Source organism: Gallinula chloropus, assembly GCF_964237585.1.
Source record: "Gallinula chloropus genome assembly, chromosome: 5".
Classification (NCBI taxonomy): Eukaryota; Metazoa; Chordata; class Aves; order Gruiformes; family Rallidae; genus Gallinula; species Gallinula chloropus.
Window position 1 is genome coordinate 39,498,995 of NC_140090.1, and position 17,562 is coordinate 39,516,556.

At 38.5% G+C, this 17,562-nt stretch overlaps 1 protein-coding gene across 1 annotated transcript in view; it reads right to left on the reverse strand.

The window, feature by feature from the left end:
* COL5A2 (collagen type V alpha 2 chain) overlaps positions 1–17,562 on the reverse strand; it is a gene marked incomplete at both ends in the record, with an annotated part of 31,864 nt that overhangs the window by 7,810 nt on the left and 6,492 nt on the right. Inside the window, 29 exons of the mRNA XM_084264581.1 lie at positions 217–324; positions 1,628–1,681; positions 1,792–1,899; positions 2,226–2,279; positions 2,433–2,540; positions 3,585–3,692; positions 3,795–3,956; positions 4,422–4,475; positions 4,674–4,727; positions 4,836–4,943; positions 5,773–5,826; positions 6,846–6,899; positions 7,017–7,070; positions 9,137–9,190; positions 9,310–9,417; positions 10,225–10,323; positions 10,840–10,884; positions 11,214–11,267; positions 11,837–11,890; positions 12,387–12,440; positions 12,526–12,579; positions 12,689–12,787; positions 13,074–13,127; positions 13,853–13,951; positions 14,707–14,760; positions 15,391–15,498; positions 16,818–16,871; positions 17,298–17,396; positions 17,503–17,547. Of these exons, the coding sequence (XP_084120707.1) occupies positions 217–324; positions 1,628–1,681; positions 1,792–1,899; positions 2,226–2,279; positions 2,433–2,540; positions 3,585–3,692; positions 3,795–3,956; positions 4,422–4,475; positions 4,674–4,727; positions 4,836–4,943; positions 5,773–5,826; positions 6,846–6,899; positions 7,017–7,070; positions 9,137–9,190; positions 9,310–9,417; positions 10,225–10,323; positions 10,840–10,884; positions 11,214–11,267; positions 11,837–11,890; positions 12,387–12,440; positions 12,526–12,579; positions 12,689–12,787; positions 13,074–13,127; positions 13,853–13,951; positions 14,707–14,760; positions 15,391–15,498; positions 16,818–16,871; positions 17,298–17,396; positions 17,503–17,547 (2,214 nt within the window). The remainder of the gene's footprint in view (positions 1–216; positions 325–1,627; positions 1,682–1,791; positions 1,900–2,225; positions 2,280–2,432; positions 2,541–3,584; positions 3,693–3,794; positions 3,957–4,421; positions 4,476–4,673; positions 4,728–4,835; positions 4,944–5,772; positions 5,827–6,845; positions 6,900–7,016; positions 7,071–9,136; positions 9,191–9,309; positions 9,418–10,224; positions 10,324–10,839; positions 10,885–11,213; positions 11,268–11,836; positions 11,891–12,386; positions 12,441–12,525; positions 12,580–12,688; positions 12,788–13,073; positions 13,128–13,852; positions 13,952–14,706; positions 14,761–15,390; positions 15,499–16,817; positions 16,872–17,297; positions 17,397–17,502; positions 17,548–17,562) is intronic.

Below are 17,562 nucleotides of genomic sequence, written 5' to 3' on the forward strand. Positions count from 1 at the left end.
GAACATGTATCTTGCAAAACTTAGGTTTACCTCATCATGCAATAGTATGGTAAAATTGCATCAAAATATTGGAAAGTACAGAGAGAAAGGTCACTCACAAATATCTGGTGGGGAAAAAACCCAAACATTTTTTTCCCCATTTTTAACTAACTATGGCCATGATACATCATGTAACTATGAAGGAAATAAAATGAGAGCAAAACCAGAACTACTTACAGGAGGACCAGGAAGACCTTGAAGCCCAGTGAAACCTCTGTGTCCTTTCTGGCCCCTATCACCTCGATCTCCATTGTCACCTTTGTCACCACGAGGTCCTTGGGGACCCTGCAAATATCAGGGATTAAATGCAAAATTCTGAACTCGAACCACACCCCCAATGTCAAAAACCCGTCAATTGCTTTTAGACACTCCATTCAGACCCCCTTCACTTGTAAAGCTAGAAAGATGATTATAGTGGAGCAGCTTCAAGAATCTTAATATTTTACCAAAGAATAGGTAAATAATTACAGAAAACTATGTTGTGCTTAAATATAGTTGTTGGAAATTTAGTCTATTCAGCTTTCATAATACCATAAAAATAAAGAACCTGTAATAATGATGTTAAATAATTTACATAACACTATTAAATGTGAAAAATTATTTGCCTTACTGGACATGGTAAATTATTGTCATAGATGAGATTGAAATATTTTACATGTGTTTCAGGTTCAAAATAATAAAACATATATGAAACACTCCATGTTGCATCTTTACTTCTCAGAGCTCCTGTCAGCTTCACTAAGATTACAGGACAACCAAAGTTATATTCCCTAACTACAGACAACACTGAGGCTCACCAGTGTGGATACCTTGGTTTTATTACTGTCACGATTTCGTTCTTGGCATTTTTGATAGTTTCAAACTTTTCATACCAATTCAAGAATCACTGGAAAAAATGCCTTCTGCTTTCAATTCCGTATTTCTCAGCCCAAACTGCATGCTGAATTTCTCAATTCTAGATTTCAAATAGTTTATCAATGGCATCATTATCACTAACTACTCAATAAATTTTCCCGTCTCTCATATGACATCTGCTCAGGGACAGGACAACATTCTTTTCAATTTCTCAAGTTTGTGATTAATTTTTCGTTCCAAGCTCGGATTGTAGAAGAGTTATGTAACAAAAAGATGGATTTTGTTTGTTTTTCTATTTGGACTGAAGTCAGAATCTCATGAGTCAAATACGGCAGTTTCACTAGAACAGGTGATTTTGTTATATTTCTGCCATTTTGATAATGAAAAAAAAAATCTGCCTTTTTGTTCAGTATTCATTTCTTCATCCCTTATCTGAATTGTCAAACACAGACTCCAGCCATTTGCTAACCAATGTCCTGCCATCATTCAGATAGCAACATACTCCAAACAAAGAGGCTTCCAAAACAGGTGTTATATCTCCACAAAGTATATTTAAAGGTAGTGTGGAAATACTAGTGTATCCAAACAGAGCTGTGCAGCTTTGCAGCCCAGAACACTACCCGCACCCATTTGCGGTCAGCACTCTAAAGGTTGAAGGCCTCTTCAGCATTTTAATTTGGGCTCAGTTTCTCACACGCATCAAATAAAACCAGAGTGACTTTGGAGAACTTACAGGTAAACCTCTTTTTCCTGCACGACCCGGGGGACCCATCGGACCTCGAGAACCCTACAAAGATGACACACGAAAGACAGGTGAAACATTGTACAAAAGCACGCACAATATTTTTTTGTTAAACCAAGTATTAAAAAAAACCCCAACCAAACAGCCTCACTTACAGTTTCACCTCTTTGACCTGCATCTCCTGGAGGGCCAACAGGACCTGGTGTTCCTGGACCCCCTGGGGAGCCTGGCAAGCCTGCAGGACCAGGCTCACCACGATCACCCTGCAAAGCATGATTTCAACATTGTTTATCTGAAGAGGACTGGACTAAACCAAAGCAACAGGAATCTAGCACTGCTAATCTATTTTGTAGCAATTACAATCTACAAAGATACTCTTTTTTTGTAAGAACTCAAGTCTGAGTTTGTGGAGGCAGGTATTCTTAGTCTTTTTCCAAGTTTCCTCAACTTTAAAAGGCACAATTCATTCAAAGCTGTGACACACTTTCAGAACAAGTTCTCCAAGTTAACTTAATGAAGACAAAATCTACTATCAGTCAGTAATCACATGCAGATACCCAGAAGTGACTTAAGAAAAAGATATTCTTACACGTTCTCCCACAGCTCCATCTCGTCCAGGAGTACCATCATTACCAGCAGGTCCCTAGAGGTATGAAATAAAACAGGGCTATTGATTAGCTCTGTAATCTTGCATTTCTGTAAGAAGTATAAAGTTGTTATGTACTTCTAACTTCAAGTTGAGGAGAATAACCACTAGACTGCCTTTTTTTGCATATTATGATGCTCTAATACTTACTTCCGGACCAGCTTCACCTACAGGTCCAGTAGCACCTGACTGGCCAATAGGTCCTGGGGGACCTTTATCACCAGGTGGCCCAGTGGGACCTTGTTTTCCTGGTGTACCCTAAAAAAGATGAGAAATATCATATAAACAAAATATCACAAAACAAAGAAAGCATAAAAAACCTGCTGCCTGCAAATCACTACTTATTAATCCAGTCTGAAGTACCACTTATATTTGTAACTACCAAAATCTAGTAAGAAAAATTTTGGCAAGATTTTGAATGTGGTTTTAATATACTGTCTATTTATGCTCTGTAATGTGCTAAGTATTTTTAAATAATATAGGTGTCTTAGTTGCTGTTGACTATGCTTTTATTGACTAGAAGCTGCACTTGAAGTCTGTCTAGTAGTAAATTTCTTAAGCACACACTCCCCTTGATACACCAACATGATGACTGCTGGCATTATCCACAGTATCTGCAGTAGGTAAGGTGTTTTTGACTCTGGAATTTGACTCCTTATTTCAAAGTGTATTACATGAGGGGTTTTTTATTTATTTATTTATTTATTTATTTTTTTTGTCTTAACACGAAGAAATCTTGCTAGCCTGGAATAATTTCTGGTCAACTTTAACTACAAATTGACTTTATGGATCCAGTGGTAATGGCAGGCACTGCATAATATCCCTTTTACTAGCACTTTTTTTTAATAATTTGATCTCTTGGATCATTAGGCTTTGTAATAAATACCCATAAATCCTACACGAAAACAAGAGAGCACAAATGGCAATTTTGAAGATTGCAGTTCACGATCTATGAAAGAGCAGTTACGGAGCATTTATTCACATTCAAGTGACCTTTGGGCACCTAAATGAAAAGTCTGGGCTTGTTTTTTCAGAGACGTAGTTTTAAATCAAACAAGAACATTTTAGCCAGAAGTCTTAATGATACTGCCCGCTTACTCTTAATTTGGTTGAGATCTTCCATTATGGCAGAAATAAAATCTCTCACCTCATACATTTGTATGAGAGATAGGTAGTTAGTGACTATATTCTCTATATTCACTCCTGCAATTGAAGTTTTTCAACTTTCTCCTCGTGTTATGGTGCCCACAAAGATGATAAGAATGGCCAAGCTGTTGGCATGTTGACTTGGTTATTACTTACTGCAGGACCTGGCAGCCCTGGCATGCCTCTTTCCCCTCGCTGTCCTGGCATACCAACAATGCCTCTTTGACCAGTAGTTCCTGCTGGACCAGGGGGGCCATCTGGGCCCTGAAACCCACAAACAATAAAACAATATTACTATCATCACAACAGCAATAACTATAACCAAGCCTATAGTTGGTCTAGGGAAAATTGTCAAACAGGACGTACCGGCTGCCCATCTTCCCCTGCATCACCCTTGTCTCCAGGACCCCCAGGGGGCCCGGCTGGCCCTCGATCTCCCACACGGCCATGAGAACCAGGATCTCCACGAAGACCTGGAGGACCTTCTTTTCCTGGCTCACCAATAGGCCCAGCAGGCCCTGGAGCTCCCTAAGAAGATTAAAACGTCTCATTACATTGGACACTTTTGCAATCATGACAATTATATTGGAAGAACTGATGACATAACCCAGCAGAGGCCTCCCCCTGTTCCAAAAACTCTCCTAACTTCAGTCACTCACAAAGAGACAAAAAAGTAAAACATACAGGAAGATAGAGGTGGTTGGTTTGTTCCTGCAAGAAATTAAGTCATTCGAGCAGCTTGAACAGCTCAAAGCCTGCTTAACTCAGTGACCAGTCTTGCTCTAATTTGGACACACTGACATTGGATCAAATCCAAGACTAATGAGCTTTATTTAATGAAGTTGGATGTAAGCATGCAGTCACAGAAGTCAGTGGTGACAAATTGTTCTGTTCTATAGCATCAGGCAACAAACACCACTTAATCTTTCCTGCTTTATTTAGTTAGCAGTTATAAAAAATACTACCTAATTAGGAATATGATAATTGACTTACTGTAGGTCCTGGAGGTCCAACTCTTCCAGCAGATCCTGGGAATCCCGTAGCACCCTAAAAAACATTTTAATGCCAATTATATTGAAACAAATACAGCACCAATTACCTCAAATGCTCTCAGCTTAATTAATGAGCAAATGTTATAATTACAGACTGTGGAAAAACAAGCTTGGATGAGGAATACGACACACATTATATACAATTTCAGTATTAGATTACTGCATTTAAATCACAAAAAAAAGATCTACTTACAGGTGGACCCTGAGTTCCTCTACCACCTTTCAGACCAGGAACACCTGAAGGGCCCTAAGAGGAACAGAGAAAGAGAGAGGTGGTAAGTGAACATTCGGGACACTTTAAATAAGAAAGATCAGCTTGTACCACTGGTTCTCTGGTGATGTTATTTATACTTACCGGTGGGCCAGGAGACCCAGCAAGACCCTGTGGTCCTGGAGATCCAGCATCTCCTTTCTGTCCAGGTTCTCCAGGTTCTCCTTTCACACCAGGCTGACCATCAGGGCCCTATAAGAAATAACGTTTACAAGAGACATCAGGTCACAGAGTATCAAATCTTTCCAGCCTAACGAAGTGATTTTGTAGGGAATCTCTAGAAGGCAAAAAAATAACAGTAGAACAAATCAGCCCAGAAAACAGTGCATTTCTCAATGGTTCATTTCAAGAGAACTTTTAACAGATCCGTACAGTCTTTGGAAGATGGGATCACAGATGGCATATTCTGAAGACTGTGAAGCCAGAATTTCCACTTAAAATACTTTCTTACCTAACTCACACATTTCTCTCCTTTAGATTTTCTATTTCTCTCAGCAGCTATTACATACCTAAAAACAAAAGAGACTGAAGAAAAAGTGTCTTCTCTAGTCTTCTTTTTTCCCCAGTAAGGGAAGCAAGGTGCCTGATTCTTTGTGAAAGGTCCAAAATACAGTATTTAGGCTGTGAGAAAGTTTGGGATATTCATCAAAAATCTCCCATTTCATCCATCAATTCATTCCCTAGCTTTCACTACTGATAGAGCAAATCTTTGCTACCTTCAGTAGATGGTACTTTATAATTTGCTTCTTTTTAATCTCAAAGGAGAAATATATCATATTCACAAAAATATGAAATCTGGTGAACAATTACATAATCTTATCAACAAAACCACTTTTCAAGTGTCTAGGGTATTTATTGGCCCTTTTCTTTATTTGATATTCTGATGGGAAAATGAAACAGCTCTATTTGCAAGAAAAATATGACTCATGTTCCAGAACACTGCGTTATTATTCACAATGAAGGAAATTAAGTATGTTGAAGTATGACCAAAGGAAACTCATTACTGTTACAAAGCACATACCGGAGGACCAGCAAAACCAACAGCACCAGTTGGGCCATTTTCTCCTCGGGAACCCTGGTCAAAAAATTTAGAATAGCTGAATTTAACATAACTTTTTTATATACAGTATAATTTACATTTAAATATTCAAGACAGGATGTTAACTATTTACTGTCATAAATAGTTAAGTGTGATTATATTTTTGCTCTATTAATCAGAATCAAATGATCTTTTAATCACAAAGTGATGTTAATTATAACATTAATGTTTGCCATGTTAAGGTACAAGACTGTAAGCTTTCAGAATTTCAGATGAAAGGCATGTGCAAGCACTAAAACAATAGGAGAAATTCTGCTCATGACACCACTTCCAGTGATAGCAGGATTAGCCGAAGTGCAAACACTTTATGCAACCTACCATTCCAATCAGAGGGGTTGGGGGAAAAAAACCCTTGATAGTTCAAAGATGTATTCTTCTACAAGGTCAGAATGGGCTATGAGCTGTTTTAGCTTAGCTTTTCACACAAAGTTTGTTTGGAAAAGGAGGAGCTGAAGGCTGCCAGCCTCCAGTGCTCCCCAGAGAGGTGGAAGTTATTCCAATTTTCACTGAAATAAGACTGTTCTAATTTATGACAGAGACATCATCTGTTCCAAGTAGGGCTGAGCCTAATGAAAGTCAACCCTTAAAATCTTTAATATCACTAGTAGATAGAAGGTGACAAGAATTACCCTAATTAGATGAAACTAAGACATGCTTCCGTGCTTTGTCCATCTAAATATTTGTATGTGTACAGAACTATCTGCTATGGGGGTGCTCTTAAAAAGACTTACACAATTAAAAGTGGTGGCATGCTTTCAGGAGTGAGGTAAATGAGAGTAACTCTATGTAAAGAGTGACATAAAATAAATGTAGAACAGAGGAAAAAAATCTGCCTATAGTTTTACAAGTGCACAGACAGGAACTAAAGATTTTAATTAGGCAGAAAGGGAAAGAAAGAGAGGAAGAAATATCAGCAAATGAGACAAAACATGCAGTTTGGATCAGTGTTAAATATAGTTATCTTATGCCAGGCAAAAAAACCCATGTTTACTCACAGGGTTTCCACGGGAGCCAGGAGGACCCACTAGACCTCGAGGGCCTGGTTCACCCTTTAAATAAAATTGAAGGTTATTTCCTATGTAACTTATTAGACAAGTAGTGAAAGTTCAAATAAAGTATAAAAATATTAAAAAATTCAGTAGGGAATGGCTTAAAAATCTATTTACCTTTTCACCAGTGGGACCTGCTGGACCCATCGGGCCAATCGGACCAGGGAGACCCTTTTGAACAAATTAAGATAAAAAGAAGTTAAAGTGATGCTTCAAAGCAGTTAATTTAAAACATCCATACACTTTTTATCCCTTTAAACTCCTCTCCTTTATCTCTGAAATATTGTTGGATCTTTTTAACCTAAAATTTACTTGCATTCCCTCTCCCAGTGACCAAAATGCCATATCTTGAAAGCCTTGCTTTTGTTCATTCTCTCTTTCTTCACTAACTTCATCTTCTACTTTATGCGAAGTTTATGAATAAGGCCAATGATAAAAAAGCTTTGGCTTTATTTTGCTCTCTCAGGAGGAAATTATGTCCTTTTTCCCTACTCATGCAGAAGGTCTCTATTGGTTTTATGCTAGTTATTTCATTGTTTAAATTAATTTTAATCTGTCCATCATTACTTTTGAAGATTAATTTATATTGTGAAAAATCTTCAAGTGTCCTTTTTCTCTTCATACATAGGTGGTTCAGCAAATAGTTTAAAAACTTTCAGTCCAAACCCATCAAATCCTATTCATGAATATTTATTCAGTTATGAATCTCTTTCACTAGAAGCAGAATATCACAAACTTAGAATCACAGAACAATTTGGGTGGAAAGGGACATCTGTGTCCAAGCCATGGGCAGGGACACCCTCCACTAGCCCAGGCTGCCCGAAGTCCCATCCAACCTGGTCTTGAACACTGCAGGGATCCAGGGGCAGCCACAGCCACACCTGTGCCAGGGTCTCACCACCCTCATAGGAAAGGATTTCTTCCTAATAACTGATTTAAATCTCCCCTCCTTCAGCTTAAGGCCACTTGTCTTAACACTGCACACCCTTGCAAAGAGCCCCTCTCCAGCTTTCCAGTACCCCCTTTGTGTACTGGAAGGCTGCTATAAAGTCTCCTCCCAGAGCTGCCTTTTCTCAAGGTTGAACAAGCTCAACTCTCAGCCTGTATTCACAGGAGAGGTGCTCCAGCCCTCTGGTCAATTTGCATCAAGTTTATCTCGAACAGAATTCCCTCTGCCCTAAAAGTTTGCGCCATAACAAAAAAAGACAGCATCAAGAAAGGATACTGCATCACCATCAATGATCTAGTGATAGGTGGCAAAGTTCTGCAGGTACCTAGCTTTAAAAGAGGGATGTACATTTAGTTAACTGTTACTTTTTTAGTTACTCTAAGCTGTAAACTTGCTTTACAATGACTAAGAACTGTGTCTTTGGATACTATCTGACTTACAAATTCCAGCTCATGGTTGCTAATTATGAGTTAGTGCTTCTGTATGCTAGAGTTTCTCTGAAAAACCTCTCTTCTTTAACTAGAAATTTAGTCCAGTCAGAATCCTTTTCTTTTGTATGTATCTCAGGTTTCAAAATGCCTGGCAGTTAGTACTCTCAACTGGTTTGCAAAACCCAAGACTCTCAGGTCGAGGTAATTTAAGTAAAAATTCACTCAGCCTCTGGGAAGAAAATACAGTCAGTACATATACAGCAAACCCAGTACATGAGATTACTGGACAGCTGGTCTATGCAGAAGTGTTCATGCAACATCATGAACATGTTTGATTTATTGCACATGAGCAGACCAGCCATGTTGTTTGTGCACTGGAGGTTCCAAGCTCTACCGAAGTGTCAGTGACTTACTGTATGTGAAACTCGGGATGGACCACAGACAACTTCATCCTAACAATAACGATACATCTGCCTTCTCCTGGAACCGGTGGGTTGGCTTTTTGACTGTTGATCTTTACCTGTCCCTTTATTCATATTTTTATTATAGCCAGCTTAGTTGAATCCCAAATGAACACGCTACTTCTGGGATGCCTTTCCACTGACTCACATTTTTTTCTTAACTCTCATTATTGATTAAACAAAACATGGGCTTAGAACACAGACTTGTTAAAACATGTACAGCAGTCTTTGAAAACTTGAAGACCAAATTTAAAGGGTAGGGGGAATGGAATGACTGTCAATCCATGATATCACCAAGTTGAGTAGTGTCTAACTGTATTGTGCTAGAGAGTACCTCTAGCACAATAAATCTGCTGTGTGAAAAGTACATCTAAAAAGAATGATAGGTTTACTTACTCTTGCACCATCATTACCAGCTGTACCTTCAGCACCTTTCTCACCTATGCCACCCTACGGAAAAGACCCAGAAAGTCTCAGTTATGACACTGAATACTGAAGAGTTCATACACTGGAACATCTACAGTATTAAAAGACAGGTGATTTAACACAACAGAAATAACGAGACTTACTCTATCACCCTTGGGACCAGGTGTTCCAGCAATCCCTCTTTCTCCAGGCATACCTTGAAGACCTGGTGGACCTGGATCACCAGGCGTCCCACTAGGGCCTGGGCTTCCCTAAAACAAATAAAGAACAAGCTTCTGTCTATGCATCTGAGAAGTATCTTTGTCTCTAGGCTGCAGAACATGCTGTGCTTGTGTTGAAGTCCCTGGGGTGTACAGTTTTAAGAAATAATTTGTTCTTAAATTTGGACTTCATTCATGTCCAAATACTTTTCTTTTCCCATTGTGTTACTCAAGAAGATCAGTTGTAATACCATAGTCCTTCAAAACACATTTACTCAGTGCATAACAAGGATGAGAACCAGCAAAAAAAGAAGCTTGAGCATCTAACTTGACCTTGATGCCACATTGGTCTATTATACCTACAAGTTGCCAGGGACAGAGATGCTTTATTTATGCTTTGCTTCTCATGGCTTATATCCATTACAGGTCCTGCATTACTCCCTACCTGGGTGACCTTCCCAAGCCCCAAACACATCAATTTCAGTTGAAAGACAGACATGCAGGTTTCTGTATTTTCTTTTAAACACTCAATCCTGCCTAGTCTCTTCATGCAAAGTGACATGGTTCTTAAAACTGAGCCATTGTCAAAAGGTTTTCTGCAGTTCAGAAATGGATTTACCCTGTTCTACTGAGAAACACAAAAAGATTTTAAAATTTGGGCCTATTTAAATTGTGATCTCTCAACATCTTAATATCTTGCAAGTTATTAATATTACTTTTATGTCCTACTAGAACACTTACATAGATGTCTTTCACAAAAAGATACCCATTTTATAATAAAAGTGTACTCACATTCATGCAAATGAGCATAATTATATATTGCATTACTGCAGCAGCACAAATCTCCATTCAGCTTACCTTTGGACCATCAGGACCATGACCTCCAGCCATACCCTTTTCACCCTGGAGTCCTGATGCACCTGGTTCTCCCCTTTCACCTGGATTGCCACGTTCTCCCTACAAAATAGATAATTATTCCTTATTTAGAAGTCAGGGTACAGTTCTTGTAGACAAAATTCTAAATACACTGTAAATGCAGCACCGCTATTTGAACAAAGAGCCTGTGAACAAATTCTGTAAGAATTGATCAAATAAAATCCAGCTTTATTCTTTTATTACTACAGGTAGGGGAAATAGGATGTTGCTCAGCTAACTAAAAAGTGTCATTTCACAGCTGTAAACCAAATACTTAGCAGCTATTGTTCAACACCACTTCAGGAGCTATGACACTGTTAAAGGTGGTAGGTTTTCAGAAACCATTGTAAAACATATCCATATTTACAACCATTTTACTGGTGGGAAAATAGTCACAGAATTAAAATCACAGAATTACAAGGTTGGAAAAGACCTTTAAGATCATCAAGTCCAACCATCAAATAATCAAATATGTAGTTGTTAAAGTCCCTATTATATATGAAGTTTCAGCCTCAGAGAACTGTTAAGAAAGTTTAAACTCTGAAAGCAAACACTCACCCTAGGGCCCAATGGACCAACAGCTCCAGGATCTCCCGGCACACCCTAAGAACAGAACACACCATTAGCATGACCACATTATTCATAACCATACCATTATGGAAATTACAGACAAACATTTTCATTTCTAGAGTTCTGTGAATGTAGATGGCTAGTTCTGAATATTATCTGTCCACGACAAGAGGCAATAGTCCAACTCTGACCAAGAAGATGGTCAGATTATAGTAGTTATTTCATCCAAAAGCATTTCTCAGACATCTGGCAGGCTACATCAGTACATAATTTGAAACGGACTGTGAAATTTAATTATAAAGAGAAGAAAAGGTAAAAACTACATTATGAAGTGAATTCTTCTTAAGTTACACAGAAATTACCTGATCACCTGGCTTTCCTCCCTCACCTGGAGGACCTGGTGGCCCAGGCAAGCCCTGTAAAAAAGGAAATAAAATGATCACTAACACAATGGAATTTATATAAATCCAGATTTAATTGAGACACCAAGAATATGAATGCAGTATTGTACTAAGTACAACAGTATACCCTCAGAGATGCCCAAGCAAAACAGTTAACACAAATATTGCACCAGAGTTTTCCCCCCTCTAAATGAAATGGCAGCCCTTCTTTAACATTTGAAGGACATATGCGTATCAGACTTAAAAATAAAATTCTCTATAAACAGAGATTGAATAATTAATACTTCATTATCAAAACAATTCTTTTGCTCCATATTTGGAACACCTTTGGAGAATCTCCCAATTAAGACTGAAAACCAAAAAACATTTTCTAAGAGATACAGAGCTGGTATTGAAGCTTTTGTCAGTTCAGTTCAGCACACAGCTGGTGTGAATGCTAAGTCACCAATTATTCTGAGCGTCACTGCCTTAACTCTGAAGTTGTGCTTTGTTAAACATCACTTAATCGAATTTCTCCAATTTAAGCTTATAGAAACATGGCCACGTTTGGGTTTTTTTGTTAAAAAATAAATGAATGCATATACCTGAAACCCTGTAGGACCTGGAGGGCCTTGTTCTCCTCTTTCTCCTGCCAGACCCTACACAAAAGAAAGTAGTAAGAATACAGTAGAGGAATATAGGCAGACTCCACATTTTTTTCTTGATTTTGAATATGTATATTTTCAATTCTGCATTTGTTTAGGATATATTTTACATAGGTCAAAATATACCCTATCTAAAAGATACAATAAGATGTATCATATTTCTTTAAGATCTCCGCACATAAAAAAAATCTCTCCTGACAGGATAGCAGTCAGTTCCATTCCAAACAAGGAAGCTAGGAAAACTAATTAGGAAGAAATTTTAGTAATTACTAAAACTTACTTCTAGTAATGGCCAGTAAAACAAATTAGATTACTAATACGTGTATATGTATACATATATATTTCAATAAAAAGCTTCCAATTTTTTTCTTTAAATGTTCTGGGATCTGTTTGGAATCAACCCCTGACATGAAGATAGATAAAAACAGAAGCAGAAAGAGTAATAAATGGATGGAGTGACGGGCAGGCAGAGTAGTACAAATTGACTTACTGGTGGGCCAACAGGACCGGAAGGACCAACTTCACCGTCTTTACCAGGGGCTCCCTAAATAAAAACAACATAGGAAATCTTGTATGGTGAATGTATATAACAGAAAAGCATCATTTTCTGTAATCATTGTCACACTCACTCTCTGTCCTGGGACACCTGCATTGCCTGCTTCTCCAGGTTTTCCAGGATCACCCTAATGTGCAGAAATAAAAATTACTAATTTTAGATGCTGTTCTCATTCGTTAAAATACACGCCAATGTTTTAAGTTAAACAGATCTTGGGTACCAGGTGCCATACTCACACTGCTACCCTTTGGACCAGGAAGGCCCATGCTGCCTGGCTGACCCCTGATTCCTATTGAACCTGCAGGACCTGGACGTCCATCTTCTCCAGGAGCACCCTAATAGAGAAAAAACATTTTTCGCATTAAATTATGAAGAGATATTTATGAAGAAAGGTAGTTCAAAATCATTTTAAATTAATACAGTAGCTGCTACACTAAAGACAACACTACACAGCCAGAACTAAAGGAATGTTATCTGCACTAATTTTGGAGTCAGGATTCTGAAGTGAACACTTAGAAGATGAACCTCCAGAAATCAAGACAATTCAAGTTAATTTCAATGAGTTGGGACTTTTGAATTACTGTTTTCTTACTGAAAAGGACTAGGTTTTGTGTCACTCACCAAGGGGCCAAGTTTTCCTTCAGGGCCTTGAACACCTGGATTTCCTGTCAAACCCTAAAAGAAAGGATAACATTGATGTTACATTGTGCTATGATTCTAGAACAAAGGAGAAATGTAAATAAATCCAAAAGATACACTCAGTTACTACCATGGTACAAACACTAAGATATTCTTTGCACAAGAATATAGTCTCTGTTTCAAAGGTCCTCACCTTCACTTACCTTTAGTCCTCACTGTCTTACCTTCCCTGCTCTTATCCTCCATCTGCTTGCTTCTACTCCTCATGAGTTTCTCACAGGCTCATCATTATTTCTACCACCACTACCCAGTGATCTACATCACATCTTTTATTTGCTGTTCCCCTTTCTCTCCTTTTGCGATATCCTAAATTGTCCTCAATTTTTTTTCCTGTAAAAAACCCTCTACATGACATGCACCACTTGACTATGTAACTTATCAATCAGCAATTTAACAAAGGCCTGGATTTCAATATCTGTTATCTTTGGCAAATACTGGTTAACAAGGACACTTCTTTCAGTTGCAATAGCCAGTCTCAATCAGGGGGCTATTTCTCCTTGTTTGAAGAAAAATGTGACCTGTGCTTCCCCACATCAGCAGTAAAAAAGCCAGGTAATCTGGCCTTTACCCTTCAAGTAGCCCCACTGAAACAAGTTTGTCCTTGTGTAACTGCTTCTTAATTCTGCAAAGTTCATTGCTGCCTTTTAAAAATGTCACAGTTTATAGTCATGGTTTACAGTGCACTGCTATTAGGTCCTTACCCTTGCGCCTGGGAGGCCAGGTTCACCAGGGCGCCCAGGATCTCCCTGACCTCCTTTGGGGCCAGAAGAGCCGGCTGGACCACGCTCCCCTTGGGCACCCTAGAAAGATACCAATGGGTTACTAGTTATCAGGCAGCAACAGTATGACAATGTTAAATAAAACAGGTATCTTCTATTAAGGAACTATTTTTGCAGGTAGATTTCCAAATCATTAATACTTGTTGCTATTATTATTATTATTATTACTACTACATAAAAGCTGTCTCTTCCATGCAACACATTTATGTAAGGATTTTAGAATCCTTGTAAATTTAAGAAGCTCAGAATGAACAGAAATTAATAGACAAATACATATGTGAGTCATTTCCCTGGGAGTGTTACAGCACTTAGGCAAAGACAGAGAAGACCATCTGTTCAAGGGACAAGTCTAGAAAAACTACACCACACACAGAGAGAAGGCGATTCCTCAAATAGTTACCTACTACAGAGTAATACATAAAATATAGTAGCAGAAGCAGGTCAATGTCTCTAATTTTTTCACATTGCAGCATGAGGAAGCGTTAAGCCAGGGACAAGCAAGGAAAGCTGAACATCATTGGAACTGAAAGTTAACCCCTCTTAAAAAAAATACAGAAATAAATAATTCTCAAAACATTCAGGCCCCCTTTTGGCATTTACAAGTAGTTTTGACCCTGCTTCCAATGACTCTGAAGATCTGCCTGTTTACCAAGAAGCATATTTTTAACATAACTCCTTTTATCCTGTATATCTGTATGTATGTAAATTTTAATAATCACCTAAATAAAAGACAGACATTTTAGTGTGCCTGTGTTTTAATTAAATGATTCCTTTACCTTCGGTCCAGGCAAGCCATCAGAACCTGGAAAACCACGATTACCAGGAGCACCCTAGGAAAAGCCATAGATACAAGATTATCATTTTAATTCTGACATAATTTATTGTAAATAAAGTACTAGATTTATTGATTAGGGGTTCAGTTTATTTCCTTACAACTTTCTTACTTCCAATACTTTGAACTTGTGGCTTTTTTAACCAGTTGGAGTGGTAAAGATATCAATGTTTCCCTCATGCATGCTGTCCCGCATGAAGAGCCTCATTGAAAACAAGACAGCCATTTGTACAGGGGTTAAGCAAAAAATCTGAACATTATCTCTGTATAACTCCATCATTTCTGCTATCACACTGTCCTGTGCACTGAAACCACAAACAAAAATATCCAGGGAAAAAATGGGTATGACATCATTTAGAGGTAAGATCTACTCAGGATCCAAAAAACATCATGCCATAGATTTATATCCTCATCCTCAAGTTATCATTTTCAAAAAGAATGTATCACAGAAGACAGGATTTTAACCACAGACATTTTAATCGCTAATCTGATATTGAACCAAATTAACTTGTTAGGAAAATAACCTTTTACTATACCCACAACAAAGCTGTAACAAGAATTGTTAGGTCAAGAGGGTTTGGGGCTTAGCAGTGCATCTCTCCACATATTATTTCTTTGGCTTACTTACCCTCTCTCCAACAGGACCTGGTGGACCTACTGACCCTGGATCACCTCGAGGACCTCTTTTTCCTTCTTCACCTACAGGGCCAATGGGACCCTGGGGACCTTGTGGGCCCTAGTGGAAGTAAAATGTTTTATAAAAAAAATCATTGTTCAGCTCACCAAAACACACCGTCTTCTAAACATCATAACCTTTTTTCCAAATAAAGGAGAAAAAATATAGCTAGGTTTTGAATCAGTTTCAGATGCAGCTTTTCTTTTACAATGTTTGTAAGCTAATACTTCAGTAGGCAGTGCGCTGTGAATAAACTGTGATTCTGCAGTTCAGCTGTACAGCGCTTCTTATAATCACCTGTTTGCTCAGATATAAGAATTTGTGTCTATTATTATCAACTGGGCAAGCTTTAGAGGATTCAAAACTCAGTGAGACTCTTTAAATCCTCGAACACAGGAAGTGGCAAGGAAGCCACTACTTCATCCATATAGTTTTCTCAGTTATTATGCAATTATTTAACTCATGAGAAACTAAAGAACGGTCGACAAGTCAAACTGACTTGTTCGAAGATAAAGAGATTATTCCAAAACTCACATGCTTATATCAGGGAATTAGCCATGTTCTCAAACATTTGCTGTGGGCTAAACGGCTATTCATAATTCATACTATACAGGTATAAATATTTATATTAATTTATAAATAAATTATAGGAAATACACACATAACTGCATAAATAACATATTAAGGATAAGTTTAGAATCACAAGGTTGGAAGAGACCTTTGAAGATCAAGTCCAACCATTCTCATCCTATGCTAAACCATATCCCTAAGTACCTCATCTACCCTTTTTTTGAACACATCCAGGGATGGTGACTCAACCACATCCCCCTAGGCAGCCTGTTCCAGGTCCTGACAACTCTTTCAGTAAAAAATTTTTTTCTAATATCCAACCTAAACCTGCCCTGGCACAGCTTCATGACACTTCCCCTTGTCCTATCGCCTGTCACCTGGCTGAAGAGACCATTGCCCACCTCTCTACAACCTCCCTTCAGGTAGTTGTAGGTGGTGATAAGGTCTCCCCTCAGCCTCCTCTTCTCCAGGCTAAACAGCCCTAGCTCCCTCAGCCGCTCCTCATAGGATTTGCCCTCCAGCCCTTTCACCAGCCAAGGACTTTTTATTATGATTAACATGCAGACCTGTGCGTTCTGAAATGTCCAGAGGCATATTAGTTTATTTCTCATGAGATGAAGAAATTAGAATAAACTCATTCTGCATGCTACAGAAACCTCAGTAGATGCATCAATTGGTTTCTCAGTCTTTAGTCCTCTAAGGTCTATACTGTGAAGGTGATTTATAGCATCAAAGGACCTGCCTCACCATTCATACTCATATAAGCATTTGTGATTCCTTTTCATGTTATGAAGAATATGGAGACTTACAGGTTCACCCTTGGGCCCTGCTTCTCCCTTGAAACCTGGGACACCGGGGTCTCCCTGAAAACAAACAAGAATAGCACCCATAAGGTCAACCCCCTGCATCAATCATTCAACACAGAAATGCTCCCTAGTTGAGTAACTAGTTGCAGTTTATACGAGGCAATTATTAGAATCATTTGTCTTTCCCCTTAGCATATTTGTTTATTATGACATTATCAAAATACAATTTTAAATTTAACAATATCAGCAGATAACGTAACTGTTTGACCAAGTTTATATAGACACTATTCTTTCTTAAGCCTCTAAGAAAACGAAACCAGTATTTTGGACCCACAGAAGATTCACCAGATCCCAGTCTCAGCATGCTCACTGGCATGTTATTTATATATTTAAAGGAATCTCACTGCTGATCACTGTTTTAGTTTCACTGCATGACACATTTGCTGGACACCATAATCTCCAAAGAGACAAAGTTGTCATTACCGGCTGGCCTCGAATACCAGGTGGGCCAGTACTGCCTTGGGGTCCTGGGGAACCAGGTGGACCTGATAAACCAGGGGGGCCTCCAGTGCCTGGAGATCCCTGCAAATAGACATAACAGCAAGCACAGTAAGGAAAAATAATAAAAATAAGCAAATAAAATAAATCAACTTAGACGATTTCTTCAACAGGTGATATGATCACTTACAGTTGGGCCCTTAGCACCTGGAGAGCCATCTGTCCCTTCAGTACCCTAAAAATAACATAC